Consider the following 24792-nt stretch of genomic DNA (forward strand, 5'->3'; position numbering starts at 1 on the left):
GAATTTTTGACAAAACTATAAACAAACTTTCGTAAGTCAAAATTCACTAAAAACAGTTATAACTTTTTTATTTATAGAAACTTAACAATATTTTTTAAGTCATCAAAAATAGCTGATTAATAAGCTTTTTTAAATATAAATTTGTTTGCTAAATGTAATGTTTTCCCTTAATCTTAAGACTTGCTTTTCAAATCAATTCAAATATTTAATTTTAATTAACTAAATGTTAATTTTATATTTGTGTTGACATTTTGTATGGTGATCATTCCCATATAGGGTAACCAAGTGAGATTTCAATCCTGAGCCTCGCTAATTAAGTCTGGCACTGCAGATAGGATTTTGCATATTTGCCCTATTTCTTACTTTGACAAATGTAATGATTTTACAAAACTACATTTTTTTTATTTGTACAACTCTTCCATCCTTAGAACACTCAATATACTAAGCATAAAACCTATTTCAAACATTCTGCGTGTGTGTATTTATGTTTTATTTAAGCTAATTGAAAATATTTAATTATGGAAATTTCTTTCATCCAAAGTCAGTTTACAATCCATAAAATACAATAAGATGAATATCAGTAATAATGTATAAATGATATAAATAAAGTGTAAAATGCATAATAGATTTTAATAAATGAAGCTGGAAATTGCAGATGTGTGAATCTTGAAATAAATATTGTTAACCAAAAAGCAGAATAGAAATTTATGCTTACTTTAAAATCGAATGATAGAGGCAAAGTTAAAATAAAAATAAACATTATCAATGAAGAGTAACATTACTTATATTACATTAAGGGGCAGCAAATGTGTAAATGTAAATGTGTGCATTAGTGGTATTTATGACTTTGCACTCATGGGGGGGGGGAATCAGAATTTTTTTAATAGGTAAAGAAGCTAATGGAATAAATGTAACTAAGGGAATTATAGATATGGGATCCTCTATTAAAGACATATGTGTTATTTTGTTCCATTGGCTAATTCATTTTCACATTGGTCTTGTAATTGAATTTTAAATTAAGAATGAATCTGTGTGCTTTTTCAGGGGAGGGAAGTTATGCTTTATAAAATTATAAATATGCAATATTTACAATTAAACAGAAAATGACAGCTGTATGAAAAAACTACCAAAAAAAGGGAATTTTTAATTTTTTGACAGGATGAAATTTAAAATGCTTATCAGCAATTAAAGCAGTGCTTCTCAATTTTTAAGATAAATTACAATTTTAGCCGGAGTGCACTGGAGCCCTAAATAAGACGAGCTCCGGTACTTCTCTTTATAAAACTGAACCACAATTTAAAGGGAAAAAATTTAGAATTCCTATCAATTTAGTTTAACAATAAGCATACTTTGCAATACTCTATTTCCCTAGAAATACGAACTCATGAGAACATGAGACGTTCAAGTAAAGTTCCCTCACTCACATGCAAAAACCTTTCCTTTTAAGAAAAGCAATAAATTTGGGGGAGTTTGTTTAGGAACGCGTAAATTTCTCGCCATGCCATCGTATGTAGTGTATTGTTATTGATGCTTATAGTTAGTTAATTTGTGTTCTTAAACGTGTGTTAAGTGATAGCGAGTACAATAAGAGTAAAATACTGAGATAAACTGCTCAAGCACGTCCTGTACATCGTCTTTCCCACAGTATCCACTAATGGGGGGAAGCATAACCAGCAATTTTACATTCACCCTTAGGAGTCAGATTGAGGACTCATTTTACCCCTTAAACACATTTGCTTGACGGCTATAATTATATCAGCAGAGAGCCCCGGTAAAAGAGAACGTTTTCTCTCACCAAGATTCCTCTCATTTTTTTGTTTCTACCCACTTATACCCTCTTTCTGGAATTTTCATCAGCTATAATTTAAGTATATTTAATATTTTTGTGATGATAAAAGAACTCTTTCCCCTACGATCAGAGCTTAAACTGGGCCGGAGCCCACCGAGTTTCGGCTCCGGTGCTTCTTAGTTTCTGTAATAAATCATAATTCTAGCCAGAACGCACCAGAGCCCTGAATAAAGAAGACTGTGGCACTTCTTTTATGTAATTGAATAACAATTTCAGTAGAAATTTTATCTTAACAATAAAATTATATTAAAAACCGCATATTAAATTTTAACTTATCTCTTTACATTTTATTTAATTTTAATTATTTAATTACTTTAATCTTTAATTATTTCAATAAATAATAATCAATTATCTAATAATTTACAATTAAATTATAAAATTATTAATTATATAATAATTATTGATTAAATAACAATTTATAATTAATTTGATAATTATTAAGACTTTAATTTTAAAATTATTAATGAGTTTAATAGTCATTTTATTTATTTATTTACTCTTGTTCCTCTTTGCTGACAGTCTTCCATAGGACTCCGGTACTTCTAATTAAGTCCTGAATTAAAGTCACGGCTAATAAAACTTAGCTGAATATTAAATACATGTATCAAATTTATTGAGAATAAAATTGAAGCTAACAGAATAATAATAATAAATTAAAAAATTTATTTACATGCATACAATTTTATGTTAAATGTACAGAAAATTTTCATACGAGAATACAAGAATAAAGAATTGTTTTATTAAAGAATCTTGAAATAACTATAGCTTTTTCTTTCACTTTGAAATTCAATAACTTTTAAAATTATAGTGATATTTATAAAAACATAACCAAAATAATTTGATTAAACATTCCTTTTACATATTAGGTCAACTAATATTACAGCTCATGAAATGTTTCTGGTATAGAAAAAAGGATCCTTCTAAAAAATTTTTCTTTACATATATATAACTATAAATGTATCAGTTCATTTTTTCTATAATTATGTTTTATGAAAATATTCTTAAACTATTGAAAAGAATGAAATTTCCTTCGTTTTCAAATGATTATGAGATGGATTTTAATGTAGACATTTTTAACATTAAAACGGAAAAATCTAAAATAGCTAAAACATACACACCTTGGATAAAAATTTGCGAGGGAAAAATTATAAATATTAATGAAAATAAAATTTTCATAGCACATAATTTTAGCATTTTAGTAAAAAATTATAAAAATTGCATCATTATACTTTACATACAGCCACTTTACTGAGATATTTATTTCAATATTAAATATATAAATTTCATGTTTCATTTCTTATTTATCTATTTCACTATCTTCTAATTTAACGAATTTTGTTTCAAATCTCAGATAATGCATTAATTCCAGATTCAGCAGCAATTAATTTCACAAAACATATATGAAATTAACAAGATGCTATTAATTTTGCATGAAGGCTTTCCATATAAAATTAACTTCTCTGATTTTCTACATTTATATAGTTTTATATAAAAAGAGCATCCATTTTGGAACCTAATATGACCAATATGAAGTAATAATACATAAGTTATAATTTTAATAGTCACAGCATACTGAGATATTACATTTGGCCACAGCCTGCATACCCAGTAATGCAATTATTACCATAGTCTTCATATCCAATGATGCAATCATTTTGCTTATCATATGATAAGCTTGCTTTAAATTGATTTCATTAAAGGGTCCAATAGAATACCTCCCATAGCTTTTCAGTTTATTGGCATCTAACTTTATGGCACTAAGCACAGCAACTGGAAAATTGGTCACAATATTTGTGGCTTAATTGTCTGATTTTCCGAGATTTAGGTATTAAGTTTTTATTTTGACTGACATTCCAAAGAGGAATGTCAGTCAAAATAAACTGGAACTGGGTTTGCTTGATGCAGCCACTTGCCCTGAAGATGGTTAGCTTGGCTGTTCACAGCTTAATGACACTAAAATGAAGCTTGCCGCAGGGTGGTGAATTTTACTGCATAACTAAGCAAATAGCTCCTTCACATTTACAAGTCTGCTGCTTCTGCACACCAAGTCAGCTGGAAGGGATAAAAATTATAAACATAAATAATTACAAAATCAATTCACAATAAATTTTATATTTTAGTTAATTTATTTATTGAATAAAATAAATGTTAAAGTAATTAAAAAGCAGCACTGAATTAAAATATTAGTAATACTCATAGTGTAACAACACTGATACTGCAAATGATAAATTAAACGAGTATTGGGCAGAGTCGTAGCTAGGGTTTTCAGCGCCCAGGGACAACTGAAGATTTCGTGCCCCCTACTGCTCGCCAAGGATGGAAAACATTTAATTCTAAAATGTCGTAACATCAGTTTGGCGCCCCTTGGATTCTGCACCAGGGGACAGATGCCCCCCTCTAGCTACGCCCATGGTATTGGGACTTTAAAGCATTAGAAATGAGTGAGTGTTGCATACAAAGGTTAGCATTTTGGATGCATAAATTCATGTCACACATAGAGAAAATTATGAAAACTTCCATGCAGCTAGTCTATTTGGCAGGATACAGAAGTAATAAACATGTTTAATAATGAAACATAACTGAATAAAAATATTCATAATTAATGAGGGGAAATTTATAGTTTTGTTACTTTTTATTTCAGTTAATATTTCTATTGTGAAAACTATCTGACTTAATACACTGTTCACTTTCTCTTTGCCAGTATTAAACATTAATTCTGAATTATAATAAATTTTCTAGCTGCTCTGTTATTCATTCACAATGGTAATGGCTTGAGTTAATTTCTTCTGCGTTTATTTCATTTATAACCTCCCAAAGTTTTCAACTACATTGTATCCTATAGTTCCAATCTGAGGTAATGTGGTGCAAATATCCAGTGTTAAACTGTCATAATAATAGTACTATAGACAGCTGAAGTTAACAAGCACATATTGTAAAGCTTCAATCATATGCAGAAGTGATTTATATGCAAGTATATCTTTACCATTTGGCCAATTTGAATTCAACAAAATAATCTAATTTTCATAACTTTCTCAATTTTCAGTGTCTGCAGATAATCAAAACCATTATTAAAGAGGGACTACTGCACATTATTGTTAAGAAATATATCACATTTACATTCTTCAGCTTTATTAGTTTTTAACTTTAACAAATTAATATTTAAGTACTAAAGATTAAATATAACACAGTTATAGCTCTGAAGCTATGTGACAGATGCAACGAGTGAAAGCTCTGAAGTCAGATCCCAATTAGTCTGAGTCGTATTTATTTTGCATATAAAACAATACATGTGAATTCTAGTTAAATAGAACCAATGACTAAAAAGCACTTGTTTTAAAAAATACATAATAAAAAATGTAGTTTTCCTATTACGTATCGATACAAAATAGCATATTAAAGTAAATTCATAGCTGCCTGGATTGTATAGTGGTTAGGGAAGCCTGAGTACAATACCGAGGGACCCGGGTTCGAATAACGGACAAGGCATGGACGTAAATTGTTTGTCCCTTCATAAGAGGCAAAGGTGGGATGCCTATTAGGTGCCTCCATAATAAAGAGACCACCATATCTGGCCTTGGGCGTGGCCAATGCAGGCATAGGCAAGCGCCCGCCATTGGAAAAAAAAAGTACATGTGCAAGAAATGAAGTTATTCTGATGCTAATGGTTTCCTAAAATTAATCATTCTTTTCTGATAACTCAATTCATAATTATAATGTGGGGAAAAAAGGAGAAATATAGAATATCAAATCCCATTTACTTTCCTGAACCAAAGTATGAAAGTAACAGCACAGTGTATAAAAATGTTGAACAACTGCATCGTCTGTTAACACAATTATAACTGAAGTACTGTTTTAAAGAAGAGTATGGAGTTTTAGGGCAATTAGCATATACTTTGATGCTTCTTATTTCATTAAAGCTAATTCTTATAGATAGGCATAGTAATGTTTTGTTCATCAGCATTTTATGAATTATTGACAATTTCAAAACAAGTATAAATATGCAAAATAAAATAAGGAGCTGTATGACTTCAAGCTCATATAAATTGGAATACCTTATGTTGGAGCATTGCTAAACTCATACTTAAAGCAGAATAAAATGATAAATGAAAATTAAAACACTACTATATATGCACTGTATGTTACTTTCCTGTTAAAGCAGACAGAGTCTGGATATATTTAAAAGTTACAAGTTACAAATTTGACGATTCAATCAGCTTATTTTGTTATGGTGTCTTTATTAAACAATAATGAAATGTCACCTATAGATATTCTAATATATTTTAAGAACATTAGGCTTAAATAAAAAGTTAAACTTTACCTTTCTGGATTTTGGAAAGCCTAACAGATTTCAGTTCACAAAAGTCCCATTTATTGCTATTACAAAGCTTTCATTTTCATCGAGCAAAAGCTTTCATTGAAGGGCAGTTCAACATGAAAAAAGAAATTAAATCACCATTTAAAATTTCATGATCAGGGTAACAATATAAAGGTTTAGCACTCGGCTTATAAATAATCCTGCTCTTTCAGAAAAATTTAATTGCCATGACAATAGATTTAAGTTGGTAATTTATTTCAATAAAAAAATGTTATGCACTTTCCAGGAAAAACATGAGCACACATACAGTATTTACCATATAACATATTCCTCGAAGTATAGAACAATGGCTTCAAATCACATTAATTAGAAAGTTTGATTTCATTTCTACTTTAACCAGGTTGCCTTCATGGCCATATGACATACAATATATTCTTTAAAATAAAGACTAATGTAACAGATTCAAATAACAAATTTAAAAGTTTTGCCCCATAAGTGAAAACATAACTTTGTGAAATAAATCTTGCATCCAATTTAAAGCCATGAGAACTGATGTTTGAGAAATACTAAAGAAGGTTTATTTATATTTTTGATGCATTAGACATGAACCTGATTTAATCAAAAAAACTTTAATATGGGGGTAGGTTGGAATAGCTTTAACTTCTTTGATAAGCATGTTTAGAACAAAATGTTTTAATGACAAGTAAATTTTTCATCATTTGCAAATCATTATATTATTAGAAAATACATTTTAACGAGATACTAACAACTATGACATTTTATGCATAAAAAGAGTAAAAATTAAGCCAGTTATCATTTGGCTTTGTGGTGTCATCGAAGCTTTGCTTCTTCTCCCAGCATAAATTCTTTGGTGGTACACTACTATACTGTCAACAATATTATTTTCATATTAGTTCCACAACAGTAAATTAACTTGTTCCAGTTCAGAGTTTGAATGCGTCTGAAATGTTTTGTGCACAGTTTGAATTTAAGAAAAATCTCTTTGCTTCAGACTTATATTTTCAGCTTAATATTCTAATGATTTACTTTTTTTGAAATCGTATACTACAGCTATATCCATTTGACTTTGAAGGGAAGATTAATAATTTTTATCTTCTTATATCCTACTCATACATCTTTCTTTCTGAGTAGCTATGTGCAGAGTTAAAAAATGTATAGACATATAAAAATAATAAGGATAGCTTAATTATTTTTATTGAGAAAAATTAAATGTGCATAGCTATATATGTAAGAATACATAATTAAATTAGTCCAAATGATATTTAATGCATCTCCTTATCTATTTTAATATTTTCATTTAATATGTATTTAAATACACTAATCATTTTATCATTAGAATTCTAGTAAAAGTAAGAAAAAAGCTATAATAAATTAAATGCTGTTGTTGTTGGTTTCATTTTAACTTTGCCCAGTTTGTCTTCATGGCCATGGCAATATTTATAACATATATAATACCTAAAAAAGCTGAACTTTTTGTTAAGTTAATAATAATAATTTGCTGCATTGAAAAATTACATACTACAGTCAAAAGTCGTTAATCCGGACTCGTCGGGATTTCGGCGATTCCGGATTATCGATTTTTCCGGATTATAGATCATCAGTTTAAATCTGGTAAGATGGCATGCAGAAATTACAAAATTAAAAATATGAAACCGTCATTTATGAAATAAAGAACAATTATGATCTAAAGGGTATCAAAATTTACAAAAAGAAAAAGCTTAATATTTATTTGTTTACTTTATTAAACATTTCCTTCAATGTAAGTTGCTTCGTTTCATGTGATAATACTTTCTCTTTAATTCTATTAAACAGACATAATTTCTTGTTTAGTTACAAAGTTCCGCTGTTCATGTCCTATAATTGCTGTGTCGAGAATACCGACTAATTTGTCAATCGAAATTTTTTCGTTTTCAATAACCTCTGAGTCACTTTCTTCACTATCGAAAGCGAATTATAATGACGAGGAACGTGATTTAAATCATATCAAAGATCGAGTACATCGAGATGAAATACTACATTTAGTAAAGAATTATAAGCCAAATAAAATAAAAACATCTGCTCTGAAGATAAGGATAGTGCTGACAGATCAACTTCCAATCCGCAGCGTGAAATTGATAAACAGATTTCGGATTTCAAAACATACTTTCGCTTTGTAGATACAAATTACATATTAGTAAATATATATCGGAAATTCTATTTGACATAATCTTTCTAATCTATCATAATCTAATAAAGACGTTTCTGCCCCCCCCCTCTGCCGCAGAGCAGCGTGAAATTGATAAACAGATTTCGGATTTCAAAACATACTTTCGCTTTGTAGTAAATATATATCGGAAATTCTATTTGACATACTCGAAAGTTCAAGCTTACTTTTATAAAATTGCTCTAACAGTCTGCAAAAAATAATAAGCCGGATCCAATTCGAAGATTAAAGAACAACGCAATCTGCAACATTAACTGAATTAGATAACTTTAGCTTAGCGTGTAACTCCGTTACACATTAAACGCGCATGCGCACAAACATATTCGCAGCTGTAACGGTCTTATGCGCTCTCGTAAACGCCTGTGCGCATGCGTGAACGCGACGCATGCGCAGAAAGTTTGTAGCTTTGAGGTCCGGATTATAGATCATTCCGGATTATGGGTGTCCGAATTAACGACTTTTGACTGTATAAGTAACTGTTCTCTTACCGTAATGTTCGAAAAATAAAAACAGAAAATTTCCCTTTTCCTCGTTCCAAACTTTATTTTTTAACTCCCAGAACCCCATAAACGTTTTGCGAAAATATGAACTAATTATGATTTGCGATTTTCAAACTTTATTTTCTCTTACCGTAATGTTCGAAAAGTAAACAGAAAATTTCCCTTTTCCTCGTTCAGGTAAATTCCCTGTGTGCGTTGCAACAATTATCAGGGTTACGATATTCTGGCGCACGTACGCTCACTTCCGATGTAAACAAATCCGAAATTTCGCCAAGCGCCGGTTATCTGAAAACTGCCGAAAAAATTTTAATTTAATATCTTCATAATTTTAGTATTTTTTACCATTTTACCCTGAAGACTAATTAAACTATAAAAGAGCATTTATGATTATAATTTTATTAAAAAATACAGTTTATTAAATCAACAGGTTGAAGAACAGCAAAGTTTCTTCAATAAATTCCACGAAATAAAATTTTAAAGTAACACAGCAAATTTCTATGAGAGTCCTGCTTTACAAGCACATCTTATAGCTTCCAGAAAAAGGTTTTCCTTGAATTAGAAATTATAAAAATGGTGGCAAAGTGCTATATATCGCTAGTTTCTATTCCGTTCCGAATTTGCATTATTATGGGAACCATTTAAGACACTTTCTTTTTTATGCCCGAGATGCTTATAATGATGATTTTTGCCAAGAAGAATGATACAGTTATAAGTGAAGATTTTTTTTTTTTTTAAATTGTACACACATGTTCATGCTTATAAAGTGTGCAACTCTTGCAAATTAAAAATCAAGTTTCTTTCAACACTGCTTAAAGAACATAGAACAGTTTCTGGCTCTAGTGTAGAATTTGGTGCCCTCCTATTAGCAACAAATTTTCTTCAATTTTGGCGATGAAACCCAATTTCTGTTTACCATGATTGTTTTAACTTTGATTGCTTTAGCATCCTGATTTTTGTAAATGAAAATAGATCAATGTGTACATGGACAAAGCTAAGGCAGTGCACAATGCCTAGTTTGTGCAATTCTCCAATATTCTCTTAAGTGAAAATAGAGCGATATGTACATGGACACCAGGTTTGTGCAATTCTTCGACTTCTTATTTTCGTTTTGTGTATGTAGCGACCATCTTAAAATTGTGCCTTCCTGGCACCGATCTTAGCATCAAAAAGGAATCGCAAAAAGAAAAAAAAAAAAAAAAAAAAAAAAAAAAGGGGGGGGGCCAACCAATTCTAACTTCTATCTAGTTTCTGAATATATATGTACTATATTTTGAGTTTCTTACCTGCATAGAAATACCACAATACAGATTTATTTTTTCAAATGTCTTCTTAGGTACTTTACACACATGGAACTGCTCTACTTGATATGTTCAGGATTTGAAAGAATTTTATCTTACAAGACCTCATTTCCCTTTATCACTATAATATGTAATAACTGTATACTGCTTTAGAATGTTATACACTCGAGACATTTGATAATGCAGCTGGATAGTCATACTGAGAATATTTCCTCATAATAGATTTAATTAGATGAAAAATATGTAAAAAAATGGAACTGTCTAATTTGACTGCAGGTCTTTAGTATTTTAACACAAAAAAGAAATCACCTAATATATTATTTCATTACAGGTACAAGAAAGGCATTTCTATCATTAATTCAATAGCTTTGATTGTTAAACTCTGAAATATTTTCAGCACAAAGAAGATACAAGTTACAGTATACATATAGGATGAAGCATTTAGTCCTGCTCCAGAATTGCATCTCAGAAGTATGTCAAATTGGTAACAATCGTATGTTCACTACAGTGCATTTAACTAGCTAACAGATGTAGCACTAAATATGAGCGATACGAAAATCTGTGAAAAGTTATATCAAGGCTCAAAAATTCAAATTTCCAAAAAGGTGGAAGAAACACAAAACACATCATGGCATATTCTGAACAAAACAACAATTCCAGCTTCTTCAATCAAGGTCGGTATAAGCAGTTTTAGACTCTTTAAGATAGGATAGATAAGCAAACGTAGCTTCAAGTCAGCATTAGTTAAAAATGCAATTGAGGTAAAAACTTGCATAAATATAGTTTTTTGCTTTTTTAAAAAAATAATTACATTATGATTTATTAGTATCAAATGACAATTCAAAAAACCTCTCCACAGCATCAGCAACACCCAATTTACCTTCAAATCTAAAATTCTGCCACTGAATGGCTCTTATTAAGAAGAATTCTCCCATCAATTAATACTGACAACTGTTGTGATTCAAACTGACCTGACCGCAAAAAATCAGATTTCTTTGCTGTGTACACAAATCTTTACTACACTGATAAATAAAATGTTGATACTAATTTAACATCTCCTCAAAAGAGCTTCTTTTCTGCTTAGATAAACAAATATTTTTTTGAATTATTCTGCTGTCCAAATGAATTCTTACATACATGACAGATTTCTTTCTTCTGTCGATATGCATATCTTAATAATTCTTTATTAAAAATGAACTTATTGATACTTTATGCACAAGTCTTGTCTCTGTGAATAAGTGTATGACTGTTTAAACTACTCTTCTGATTAAATGACATCTTACATACTTCACACACATGAGCATTCTCTCCTGTGTGAATATGTGCATGGGTATAAATTACCCTTCAGACCAAATGACTTCTTACATACTTTACATGAGGTGTCTCTTGTGTGTGACTAAGCATATGCTTGTTTAAAATATTTCTTACATACTTTACATGAGGTGTCTCTTGTGTGTGACTAAGCATATGCTTGTTTAAAATATCCTTTTGTTTAAATGATTTCTTATATACTTCACACACATGAGGTTTCTCTCCTGTGTGAATAAGCATATGACTGCTTATATGAGACTTCTGACTAAAGGACTTTCTACATACTTCACACACATGAGGTTTCTCTCTGGTGTGACGAAGCAAATGCTTGTTTAAATCATTTTTTTGGTTAAATGACTTACATACTTCCCACACGAGGTTTCTCTCTGGTGTGACTAAGCATATGCTTCTTTAAATAATTTTTCTGTTTAAATGACTTCTTACATACTTCACACACATGAGGTTTCTCTCCTGTGTGAATAAGCATGTGTCTACTACATTTAGACTTCTCACTAAAAGATTTCTCACATACTTCACACACATGAGCTTTCTCTCCTGTATGAATAAGCATATGGGTGTTTAAAGCAAATGATTTCTTACATACTTCACACACATGAGGTTTCTCTCCTGTGTGAATAAGCATATGGCTTCTTAAAGTAGACTTGTGACAAAAGGATTTCTTACATACTTCACACACATGAGGTTTCTCTCCTGTGTGAGTACGCAAATGCGTGTTTAAATGGTCTTTCCGTTTAAAAGACTTCTTACATACTTTACATGCATGAGGTTTCTCAACTGTGTGAATACGTGCATGAGCATTTAAATTAGCCTTCAGACTAAATGACTTCTTACATACTTCACAAACATGAGCTTTCACTCCTGTATGAATAAGCATATGGGTGTTTAAAGCAGACTTCCGACTAAATGACTTCGTACATACTTCACAAACATGAGGTTTCTCTCCAGTATTAATAAGCATATGGGTATTTAAAGCAGACTTCTGACTAAATGACTTTGTACATACTTCACAAACATGAGGTTTCTCTTCTGTATGAATAAGCATATGGGTGTTTAAAGCAGACTTCTGACTAAATGACTTCGTACATACTTCATGAAGTAGTCTCATGTGTTACTTCATGAAGTACCTTCACGAAAAACCTTCATACTTCATGAAGTACCTCATGTGTTACTTCATGAAGTACCTTCATGAAAAACCTCATGTGTGTGCACACACGAGGTTTTTCTCCTGTATGAGTACGCATATGTGTGTTTAAATGCTCTTTCCGTTTAAACGACTTCTTACATACTTTACATGCATGAGGTTTCTCAACTGTGTGAATATGTGCATGAGCATTTAAATTAGCCTTCAGACTAAATGACTTCTTACATACACTCTAAATTCGAAAGAGTTGTATCCGACTCCAAAAGAGTGACATCTCACCTCCCTCTACTGCCAAAATGGCACCAACCTCAAAAGAGCGACTTTTCACTCTAATAAAAAGTGTTTCCTTCTCACACAAAAAAAGGAGTGACTCTTTCTTTGTTCACTCTTGCCGATAGCGAGATACCGCCCGATATTCAGGTGAAACCACACACATTACAAGGAGTCATAATAGTCTGCTCACTCCTTGATGGTGCGATTTTTATATAATTATTTTACATTTGTTTTATTGGCAAACTGAAAATTGGTATTTGCTATGTAAAATTTATGGCTGAGGCAAAGTTTTAGATTTCTGGTTAATATTATCTTGAAAAAATGTTTTACACTACTTTTTAACATGCTATATTGTGACTTTAAATATCTGCTGTTTTAGATTTGCTACCTATGTACTTACAAAAACATTTATTGGTCATGAAGACGATTATGAATCAAAGTAGACCATCACTGAAATAAAAATCATTGTTTTAGGATAATCATATCTTCTTTATTTGGACATATAGTTTTTCTTTCCAAATCTAGCGAAATATATATATATCAAAATATTACATCCACATTAAAATATTGGAAATTCGGTGTCATGTTACAATATTTAACATTCTGAAATAACACTATCACTTTCTCACAGTACTTCTGATATGAAATTACTTTAAATTCACAGAATATATTTTATTTTACAGAAACATGGTTCTTGCCTTTATGTATACTAAGCAATAAAAAAGCAATATTAAAATCAAAGCAACTTAAAAACTGGAATAGCAAGATATTCGCACTTAAAGCTTGGTATTTGAATAAAAAAGGTTTTTCAGGTACTTAAATCTTTGAATAAATATTTCAGAAATTTTCAAAATTTGGTTTGAGAAATCAAAAAATGCTTAGTTTCATAAAAGAAATTCAAAAAATTATTTTAGATGAATCATATATGTATAGTGATATATATTCTAAATTTTGTATACATATTTTAATTTTAAAAAACAAAGTATGTTTATTCACAAGATTAGAACACATAATCATGTAAATTGTAAGCTAAATTTTAAATTAAATAATCGCAATATTTGGAAATGTAATTTATCAAAAATACTTCTTGAAAAATTTTATAATAATGAAAATTTGAATGTGTTAAAACAGCTGATCATGTATATATGTCTCAGTAAACCTGTATTATATTATGATAGATTCAACTTCTTTAAATGCTACTTATAAGTGAATATATTAATACAATTTGTGAATTGATATTACTAGTACTTTGTCGACTTGAGCATAATATGCATAAAAATATCGAATAATAAATTTTAATATACATTTAAATAAGAAAAAAATGTGAATTTAATTTCCCTAAATTATTCAGCTTTATTTGCAATGTATGAGATTCAGAAAATTAATAACCATAAAATACTCTCATGCTATTGTTTTTAACTTCATATACTGCAAAAGAATTGTTTCTATTTCTTATTACAAAATCATTAAGAACTTAAAATTAATTAACCCCAAATTATGAATAAAGCTTATCTTCAGTTAGCTTACAACACTTTTTACTTTTGAGAAGTTATATGCATACAAATTCCTATACATTAATCATTATAGGTGAATAATTGTTTACATATACTTTTAGACTAAACTTATTTTTATATATGTTAATTCCAATTCGAAGTCTCATGTGGAAAGAATAAAGTAAAAGTGAAATAATATGGATTAGCTCACATGTGTAAGATAAACATTCATGTTTCATAATTCTGCTGAAAATTAATATGTACTTTATTGATTGGTTAAATATGAGTAGAAATCATTAATCTGCAGAATTATAATAATTTCCATGAACAAAGTAATTTAAAAATAAATGAAAACAAGCAATACATGAAAAACTCTTTATTAAGAAACATATTATACATACATAAATTTTTACTCAATAATAATAATATAATAAAAATATTAAAAATGCAATAAATTTTTACTCAATAGCTATGTTGCTGAAACATGTATTTAACAAGTCCACACATGCTCTAGGAGTGCTTATATTGTATAAAAAACTTCCCATAAAATTGTAAAAATTTGTTAATACATGTGCATATTGCACACTAAATACAAAATGGGATTTAAATAAAATGTCGAATGCCTTCATGGCGTGATTTGGACATGCTATTAACTTGTTATCTGCTTTAATGTAAAATGAATTTGAAATGCACACTAGAATCGGTTGCTTATTCTGCCCTGGTTCAAGAGACTCCATGTCTTCTATTCCCTGAAAATAAATTTCTTCATTAAGAATACATCCATACCTATGAGGGCAAGTCAAATACCAATTATCCATATTAGAAAGTTTATCTTTCCAATTAAAAAATATTGCCAGAAAATTTTTTTCTTCATACAAAAATACTACTCAAGTAATTTTATGCACATAGAGGCCTTTTGCTTTTAGTTTCTGTAAAAGTTCAGTATCAAAACATATAGGAATATTTAAGTATTATATTGATGCAAATATAGAATAGGATAGTAATGCATACTGCTATTTGTGCATTGCTTCTTCATGAAAAGTGTAATAAATAATGTAAAAAGAACAAAGAATATGGAGAATTAGTCTGGCTTATTCTTATGAAACCAAATATCATTTCTTCATATTAAACTATGATGCTTGTTCTTGATTTCATAATTGCCCTAGTCTGACTGAAATTACTTTTGAAATTCAAGCAATTTCTCCAACACTATACAAGTAAAAAAAAATCTATGTTCACTATATGATACATGCATAGAAATGATTACTGTCATGCTTTAGATGATACAAAGACATCACACATAATACAAACCTTCTTATTCTCTCGAAATATTTGCTAGTATGTAGGTGACATTCAAATCAATGCCATTTCAATTCTACAAAAATTAGCTAAATGACGATGCATCATCTGTGGGTACAACAGTTGAAAGCAGCTTGAGAACATGAATTTTAGCCACGTGAGGCCAAATACATTCACTGTTGTAAAATGGCTCGTTTAAATATGATCTGCCCTCTTAAAATGAAAGTGCAAAACATACAAAACTCATAAATACTTACATTAGCAAATATTAGAAGTGCAGAATTTGGAATGTTTTTTTTGTAAATAACAGCCTGATGCCAAAATACTTGTTTTGCCTTTACTCTACAGAAATAAAAATAAAAGTATATATATATAAAAGACATAAACTGGATAACAATTGCATGTGAAATGTAATTATTAATTGAAGCTACATAAATATCACACATGAACCTTTCAAGAAAGAAAATGTAGCAAAGTTCAAAGGATATGCAGCTCAATTCACTTACATATAGTATCAATAGCTTATTTGCATACACATACACTACAAACTAAAAATATTATCCTATTAAAAGAATTTTAGCTAGGCATATGAAATTATTTTTTATGCAGAGACTTATGCCAAGTATTTACTCATTAATAATGAATGAGACCTTTTTTTACCTTTTTCCCTCTTCCTTTACCATAATTTGGGCTGGGCAAAAGTTCTGGGAGCAAAACTAATGCTTTTAGATCATCTATATATATGAAAAAAATACACAGACTTTTATTACATAAGAATTACAAAAATATCATTAAAAAGGCCTTTGGTACTAGAGGTACATGGATTTACAGCTTACTTTTACAAGCCAGAAGAAAAAACTTTATAAGCCATTTAAGAATGACCAATGCAAGTAATAGATAAAAAATTACTTTAGGTAATTAAAACAGTACGTAAAAAAGTTTTAAAGTATTATATGATTTATAATCCTAGTTAAATTTTTAAAGATCTTTACCACTGAAATCAGCAATACTTGGTACCAGAAGATCAGGCCGTTTTGATTCAGCATATCTCAAAATTCTTGGGACATAAAAAGATGAAAACTTTCCCAAGAAAGTGTCTGAATTGGGATGCATGCGTAAAAATTCTGCATCAATCTGCAAACACAACATAATTTCCAGTAAGTTTATACAAAAATCAAAAATAGGTTATCTAGTACATATTCATAAAAATGTTGATTTTAAAAACTGAATGCATGTGGTTAATGGTTCAGTTTCTTAAACCAAGCATATCCTGAATGAAAATTATTACAAGAACTTATGTGTTTTAACATAATGCTGAAAAATGATTTTGAACTGAAATTCTTTGAATTGATTATGCTGAAACTTTGATTTTAATTTCCTGGCTCGACACATTTTAAAGATCACCAATATACACTATGCGTATATGTAAATTTAAAGTGCAATTACTAACTGAAAATTAATTAGCTAAATTTCTTACCATATCTCCTCTATAATCTTGTAGCCTGGGATATCTCTCTAAAACATCTGTTATGGTCATGTCTGAATCTTTTATTTCAGTTTGTCTGTCAGCCATTGTTTCAGACAATATATCTGAAATCGCCTGTCTATTGGGTTCTATGGGATTTTTAAATTTCATCCACATTATCTTACACATTACAAAAAATTTATATGCACTAATTTTCAAACATTTTCTTTAAGTATAGATGAAATATTTATAATATAGAAATATTTTAAAATGTTATGAATATGAATTTTACGAAAGCTGAAAAAAACCTTTTCTTCTAAATCCTCTTTAGTCAAACGTTCTGTTTCAAGAGATGGTTCTATTCTGCAGATTTTTGAAGTTTTGGCTAATCCTTTTTTTTCTTTGATGGACTTCCTAAGCGTTTTCAGGCCTATTCTATAAAGCTTATTCCTGTGGTCTTATCATAGAAGCTTTCCTGCACATAAATTAATACACATCACATAACTAGATAACATGTTTTAAAGTAATTTTTTGAAAATTAAAGAACACTTACATGCCCATGTGGGAATCTTTTTGATTTTAACAATGGAAATGCATCTACTAATGCCTCTGCAGTACGTTCCTTCCATTCTGAGGATGGGTAGCTAAAAAAAAAATAATTTAATGGAAAATTCTTGAAATTCATATAAAATAAAATATTTTCTTAATTTTCAGAACGTATCTATACCTTCTAGACTTAAATCAATGAAAATATATTCAAGTTCACTAAAAAAACTTACACAGTTCCACATAAGTTTACTAATTTTGAACAGACTATCCTAACTAGCAGCTGCCTGTCTTCAGTCTTGTAGGAACCCCTATCCAAGTTGTCACAGAGCTGTTTGCCTTGTGGGTGACTGCTGACCCACTTTCTGATATCAAAAGAATCCTGAAAAAATTGAGAAAATTGTAATAACCGACTAATAAATCACAACGTGTTCTTTTACATAATTAAAACTAAAAGACAACTTTTATTACCTTGTTTGAAATACACTGGTTATATATTTTGGATATGTCTAAAGACACCTCTTTTCTTTGTATATTCTGTGGAGAAATGGCACTTGCATCTTGACAGACCTTTTCAGTGCATTTTTCATCTGATGGTATTGAAGCAACCGCTTGAACTGATGGGCACTAAAAAGAAAATGACTTTTCAGATAATAATATAAAATTATCCCTCATTGTTATTCCATTATTGAAAATATATTGTTACCCTTATTCTATTCACAATTTGCATAATATGCTTTCTGGGCCCTAATTTTATGTTCATTTCTTTCAAGTCATCTTCTGTGATATCAGGAAACGTCAACCCAGTGACGCCTTCTTCTGTAAGAAATATATAGTATAACATTCTTCCTAAATTTTAATGACAACTAAATATCAATCAGTGCAATATAGCGCAGAATGACAGACAAGGTGAAAGAACAGCAAATTCAAAACTATAAGGGGACAAAATTACTTAGAAAAAACAGGAAAGAAATCTTTAAAAAATTATTGAATAACTGTTTCATTTATATCAAATTTTACCAATTATTATCTTTAAATATTAAAAACTTGAAATTAATTCTGTGTAATAAACAATTTCAATAGATTTAACAGTGGTTATATATGATATTAATTTATTCTCATAAATATTACGATTTATTTACATTACAAAATCACAGATAAATCAAATGATATGTTAAATGGAACTTCAAAATTTTGAGTCATAACTAAATTTTCTTAAGAGCGGAAATTAGATATTTATATGTATATTTAAAAGTATTAAGACAGATTATATTCCCAAAAACGTGTCTAGTAAATTAACAAGGTATTTTTTAATTAATTTGGTTAATTACCAGCATCAATAAATAATTTTTGTTACTTTCGCTGTGCGCTCAATTGATAATAATTATTTTATCGATTCATTATGTCCATTTACAAATTATGACATTAAAAGTACGTATAATGAAAATTATATGTGCTTGTAATGCATTTGATAAGATAAACATTTCTCTTAATATGGTTTCTAGTTTAATAAAGTTCCTACCCTTAGTCTTTAAAGAAATCTATAAACTACCTTTCTTAACTTTAAGTAATAAAAGTTTTAAATGAGCAACCTTAGCTGTTTAAGATTTGTTTCATTAAAAAAAAAAAAAAAAAAGGGATGAAATTTTTTAAATTTCCAACCAACCTGTTCACGAGATTTAAACCTCACAGGATTTCACTGAACTACAGTGATTTTACCGCGCGGCCGCTGGTGGGTTCGTGGCTAATCGGGAATAGTTTCAACAGTAATGTTAAGTAGAAAGAAAATTATTAAGCTTATAGGCAGGCAAAAACGCATAATATTTATTGCATATAAATGTATATTAGGAGAAGAAGTATGATATTAGAATGTGTGTGTGCTTATTGCAAAGCCTCAAGGACTATCTGTGTAAGGGGAAGGATGCCTTCGTGGAGGTCTTTCTAAGGGAAATTGGTTCGTATACATGTTGCACATGGGGAAAACAATGAAAACGTCCATGCAGCTAGTCCCTTCACGTGATTCGAACCCAGGACCAAACTACCAGATTACAGCGACTTTACTGTTCGTCCGCTGGTGGTCAATATTTAGGGGATGTGCATTAATGCTTGGAGAAAAAGCATGATATTAAGCATTTATAAATAAAAATTAGCCTGTGAAACATTATATTTAGCGCATATAAATTTAAATGAACATAAAAAAAACATAATATTAAGCATACGTAAGTAAAAATTACATAAGAGTAAATTACATAAAATAAATGTTAGTAACTGAAATCAATTTAGCCTTTCCCCATTTTCTCAAAATTGGCCCCAAAACTGTAACATTAAGAAACTTTTTGGCAACCCATTACCTTAGAAGAACACATTCTTTAATCAGAATTCTAAAATATCTTTGATTGTATCTTAACCGTTGTATTTCATTTCATGCCGAAACAAGAACTCGAGTATGCAGTTTTCTAAATTTTCTTTGCAAACACTTTCAAATCACTTTTAGAAAACATAGTATGGAAATCAGACAAAATAAATTGAGAAAAAATGACACATGCAAATAAATTTTGAACATCAGTGAAAGAAACCGAGGAGACCATATGAGCTACACCTACACTATCGAGAATAATAATACATTTGCAAAAATATAAGTGTTAGAATGCTGATATGAGACAGGTAGTGCTAGTGTTTATACTTTGTAAAAATTCAGATTTGCAACAGTAAGTGAATTTTATTTTTACAAACTATAAGCAGAATTTATAAAAAAAAGAAGTTAAAAATCAATGAAAAACTGCTATAAGCTGAAAACGATATGACTTTAACAGAGAATTCAGTAAAGTATACGGTTTTTATTTCTTGCAATTCTAACAAATAATTTGTGTTATAAAAAATCAAAACTCTATAGTATGGATTTTTTTTCCCCCACCGCTGTTCTTCGTACTCGAATTAGGAATGCATGCGAAACTGAATTTGAATAATTAAAGTCGATAGTGTTGTGTAAATTGTTTAAGAAGTGTTTACAAAAAGTACCATCCATATATATAGCTTTTATTGTGTTAACAGTACGTAATAAATAAAACGAAGTTACAGCATTACACTCTTAAAGCAAATTTACCTAAAAAAAGAGCCAACTAAAACTCCTTTTCATTACATCCTTCAATTTTTACACATAAATCTAAAATATAAGACTATAATTTATGATAAGTAAGATAGTTCTATTAAGAAATAATTGTATATATATTTTAAAACTAAACTTACTTTTGGCAGAGGAGCTGCGTTCATTGTTACGATGTAGACAACTGTCCTCACTTAAAATAGCGTCTCAGCAAAACTGAATGGTCACTCTGCGAGGGTAGGGGCACGACCGGAAGTCGTTCTTCCCCTTAACTCACTCCCTTCTCCAAGGTCATTTCGCAAGTGGAAAAATATGTTCTGTTACCAAAACAGTAAACTTGCCTTGTTTAACACGAAACGGAGCGAAAATTGCTGTCACGCTTCAAATCTCACTCTGAGAAATTTAGAGTGTACTTCACAAACATGAGCTTTCTCTCCTGTATGAATAAGCATATGGGTGTTTAAAGCAGACTTCCGACTAAATGACTTCGTACATACTTCACAAATATGAGGTTTCTCTCCAGTATGAATAAGCATATGGGTATTTAAAGCAGACTTCTGACTAAATGACTTTGTACATACTTCACAAACATGAGGTTTTTCTCCTGTGTGAATAAGCATGTGTCTACTACATTTAGACTTCTCACTAAAAGATTTCTCACATACTTCACACACATGAGCTTTCTCTCCTGTATGAATAAGCATATGGGTGTTTAAAGCAGACTTCTGACTAAATGACTTCGTACATACTTCACAAACATGAGGTTTCTCTCCAGTATGAATAAGCATATGGGTATTTAAAGCAGACTTCTGACTAAATGACTTCGTACATACTTCACAAACATGAGGTTTCTCTTCTGTATGAATAAGCATATGGGTGTTTAAAGCAGACTTCTGACTAAATGACTTCGTACATACTTCACAAACATGAGGTTTCTCTCCTGTGTGAATAAGCATATGGCTCTTTAAAGTAAACTTCCGACTAAAGGACTTCTTACATACTTCACACACATGAGGTTTTTCTCCTGTGTGAGTACGCATATGCGTGTTTAAATGCTCTTTCCGTTTAAACGACTTCTTACATACTTTACATGCATGAGGTGTCTCAACTGTGTGAATACGTGCATAAGCATTGAAATTAGCCTTCAGAGTAAATGACTTCTTACATACTTCACACACATGACGCTTCTCTCCTGTGTGAATAAGCATATGGCTGTTTAAATTACCCTTCTGGCGAAATGTCTTCTTACATATTTCACATATATGAGGTTTCTCTCCTGCGTGAGTAAGCACATACATGTTTAAACTGAACTTTTGACTTAATGATTTCTTAAATACTTCACATACATGAGGTTCTTCTCCTGTGAGAATAAGCAGATGATTGTCTGAATTAGTCTTTTAACTAAATGTCTACATACCTCACATATAAGAGCTTTCTTTCCAATTTGAATTAATATATGCATCTTTTAAGTGGTTTTTCGACTAAATGACATCATACAAATTTCATACATACGAGGCTTTTGTTCAGCATGGATATGCATGTGCTGTTTTAAATATTACCTCTTCAACATGATTTGTTACAAACCCTGAACCTAGAACATGCTCCACATGAACCTAGAACCTAAACAGGCAATTTGCACTATATTGATAACTGTATTACATTCTTAATATAACTTGCTACGTATCTCGTGAATTTCATCCTCTGAAGGAAAGTAAAACTGGCTGCTAAACAGAAATTTCGGTAAAAGTAGTTTTAAGTTGGTTTATTCTAGCATTTCATGCCTGATGTAAATACGCATTTTTCTTCGTAAAAGGATAAACACAAATTATTTATGTGACGTATCTGGTGCTTGCTATTAGGACACCTTAAGAATGCCTTCATTCACAATAATGTTTAATTGAAAATTTATTTCTTATAGTTCACAAAAATAAGACTTCCTGCCCGATCACATAAATATGTTTAAACAGGAATTTGTAAAACTGTGTCACATATGGTATGTTACGACTACCTGAAATTTTTGTACAGTAGCTACCCAATGATTTATAGCTTAAAGAAGTTACATGATACGTTAGAAATTTAGTAACAACTCTTAAGCTTACACGGAAAAAAAGTAATCGGCTTTCAAGCTTTGAATACTAAACAGCATGAATTACAATTCAGCATGAAGTAAACTTTAATTAAAGAGTCGCATCATAGTTTTAAAACAGACACTTTCATTAAAAAAAACTATAACTGCGGTAATTATTCAAATAATAAAATCAGTTTCAACGAAAACAAAACTTATCACGTCAGACAACAATTACAGCGGACTAACGTCTTAAAACTACAGCTGGAGCAAACCGCATGTATTCGTTACTGAGTAACGGGTACATCGGTTGACTCGAAGTACCGATTCGGTACTCACAAATTCATTTCGTTACTCGCATCTCTTCGTTACTCGCATCTGTCATACGATGCAGTTTGTTCGAGTACGAATGATGCGGTTTCTATGCGAATACGAATGATGCGGTTGCTGTTCGAATACGAATGATACGGTTGCGTCACAATGCGCTCATATTTTTCATAGATAATTTTGAATTTTTTTGGGCATCGGGCAAACTCTTGTTTACATTATGTGTTTTAGTTGAAATACTATTTAGTTGTTGATATTTAAGAAAATGAGCAATTTTGATAGCGTGAAGCGTTATTTTGTATTTGCTTTTTACTATTGCTATTTATGTTTGTAATTTGAAAATTTAGATGATTCATCTTTTTTTTTTTTTTTTTTCCTTGAGCGTGCCATAGTCAGATTTTATTGATTTTAAATATTTATATACTGCACTTAGGTATTGTTTATATAAGAATATGTAGGTTAATATAGGTTCTTTACTTCCTTGTATCCAATAAAATCGCAGTAATTATTGTAATCGAGAAAACTTTTGGGTATCATATTTTAACGGAAATATCTGTTTTTGACGATTACGGAATCCATGTGAATTATTTTTTGGGCTAACGCCTGTACGTACGAACACAATGAAAAACTCTCTCTCTCTCTCTCTCTTTTTTTTCTTTTTTCAAAAACTTATTGTTAAATGTAATCCCATTTACTCTAAGCTGATACTTATGACTAATGATTATGAGCCTAAGTTGATACTTGAAAGGGATTTTTTCGCGATGTGTAAGTACGTATGTATGCATGTTGCATAACTCAAAAACGGTTAGTTATAGAACGTTGAAATTTTGTATATGGGTCCGTTATAACATCTAGATGTGCACCTCCCTTTTTATTGCAATCGGTAATACTACCAAACGTAAATATGTATATATATATCAAATAAATTATAATTAAATGTAAAGTACATATATATATGTCCTTATAATTAAATGTAAAGTACACACACATATATATATAAATATAAAATAAAAGCCAAGTAAGGCGAAAATAAAAGCCTTGGCTTTTATTTTATTTAATTATCACTAAATAAGTTACTTGACTTTTATTTTCGCAATCATCGGCTGTAGTCAGGAATTTAAATAATTTTTAAAATTAGAAATGCTGGAGCTCTATGGAAGGCCATCAGGAAAGATGATTAAATAAATAAATAAAAACAAAAAATAAATAAAATAACTATTACAATAATAAAATAATTAGCAACTAGAATTTTAAATGATTATTACTATAATTCAAAAAAAAATTAAAGACAAATGAAAATGTAATTAATTCCTAAATTAATGATGAATAACTAAGTAATGAAATAAAATACCAGACATCGTCTTGTTTGGGGGCTGTGCGTGAAATTGCTATTTAAGAACTAAGCCGAGCATTAACTAAATTTAGGTTTTTGATGAGCAAATAATGTAGTGTTTACCAAAATATAGATAGAAATTTGGTTATGTAGCCCATTCTTGTAAAACGACGTTTCGTAGCTACCTTCCACCACCAATTCCTTTTTTTTTTTTTTCCAGTTTCGGTTT

General features: G+C 30.1%; 3 protein-coding genes across 4 annotated transcripts; all 3 read right to left on the reverse strand.

Moving 5' to 3' along the window:
• Nucleotides 1-11690: 11690 nt before the first annotated feature.
• On the reverse strand, nt 11691-12592 carry LOC146996325 (uncharacterized). The gene has a single exon (XM_085820758.1). It carries the CDS (start codon nt 12558-12560, stop codon nt 11856-11858), a length of 705 nt encoding a protein of 234 aa, XP_085676884.1. The 5' UTR covers nt 12561-12592; the 3' UTR covers nt 11691-11855.
• Nucleotides 12593-14786: 2194 nt separating this feature from the next.
• LOC146996326 (uncharacterized) lies at nt 14787-17626 on the reverse strand. The gene is made up of 5 exons (XM_085820760.1): nt 17498-17626; nt 17202-17369; nt 16717-16858; nt 16385-16458; nt 14787-15174 (listed from the first exon to the last, which is right to left on the reverse strand). Exons 2-5 carry the CDS (start codon nt 17364-17366, stop codon nt 14884-14886), a joined length of 672 nt encoding a protein of 223 aa, XP_085676886.1. The 5' UTR covers nt 17367-17369; nt 17498-17626; the 3' UTR covers nt 14787-14883.
• A 711-nt stretch (nt 17627-18337) lies between these two features.
• On the reverse strand, nt 18338-23284 carry LOC146996327 (uncharacterized). Of its 2 annotated transcripts, none has more exons than XM_085820757.1 (3): nt 20982-23284; nt 18442-18554; nt 18338-18362 (listed from the first exon to the last, which is right to left on the reverse strand). In XM_085820757.1, exon 1 carries the CDS (start codon nt 22134-22136, stop codon nt 21213-21215), a length of 924 nt encoding a protein of 307 aa, XP_085676883.1. In that variant the 5' UTR covers nt 22137-23284; the 3' UTR covers nt 18338-18362; nt 18442-18554; nt 20982-21212. The 2 variants fall into 2 exon arrangements, with proteins under 2 accessions (XP_085676883.1, XP_085676882.1); XM_085820756.1 differs by having other exon boundaries at nt 18350-18362; nt 20839-23284.
• Nucleotides 23285-24792: the final 1508 nt, after the last annotated feature.

This window comes from Stegodyphus dumicola, chromosome 7 (assembly GCF_044657685.1).
Source record: "Stegodyphus dumicola isolate Sdum_Otavi_A_Nest chromosome 7, ASM4465768v1".
Classification (NCBI taxonomy): domain Eukaryota; kingdom Metazoa; phylum Arthropoda; class Arachnida; order Araneae; family Eresidae; genus Stegodyphus; species Stegodyphus dumicola.

Coding starts and splice junctions, on each gene's coding strand:
- LOC146996325 (XM_085820758.1), bottom strand. CDS start 12,560: ATGCTTATTCATACAGAAGAGAAACCTCATGTTTGTGAAGTATGTACA.
- LOC146996326 (XM_085820760.1), bottom strand. CDS start 17,366: ATGTGGATGAAATTTAAAAATCCCATAGAACCCAATAGACAGGCGATT. Junction 16,459..16,716: donor AAGTATTGCTGATTTCAGTG/GTAAAGATCTTT, acceptor TCATATATATAG/ATGATCTAAAAGCATTAGTT. Junction 15,175..16,384: donor GTAAAGGAAGAGGGAAAAAG/GTAAAAAAAGGT, acceptor ATTTATTTTCAG/GGAATAGAAGACATGGAGTC.
- LOC146996327 (XM_085820757.1), bottom strand. CDS start 22,136: ATGTATGTGCTTACTCACGCAGGAGAGAAACCTCATATATGTGAAATA.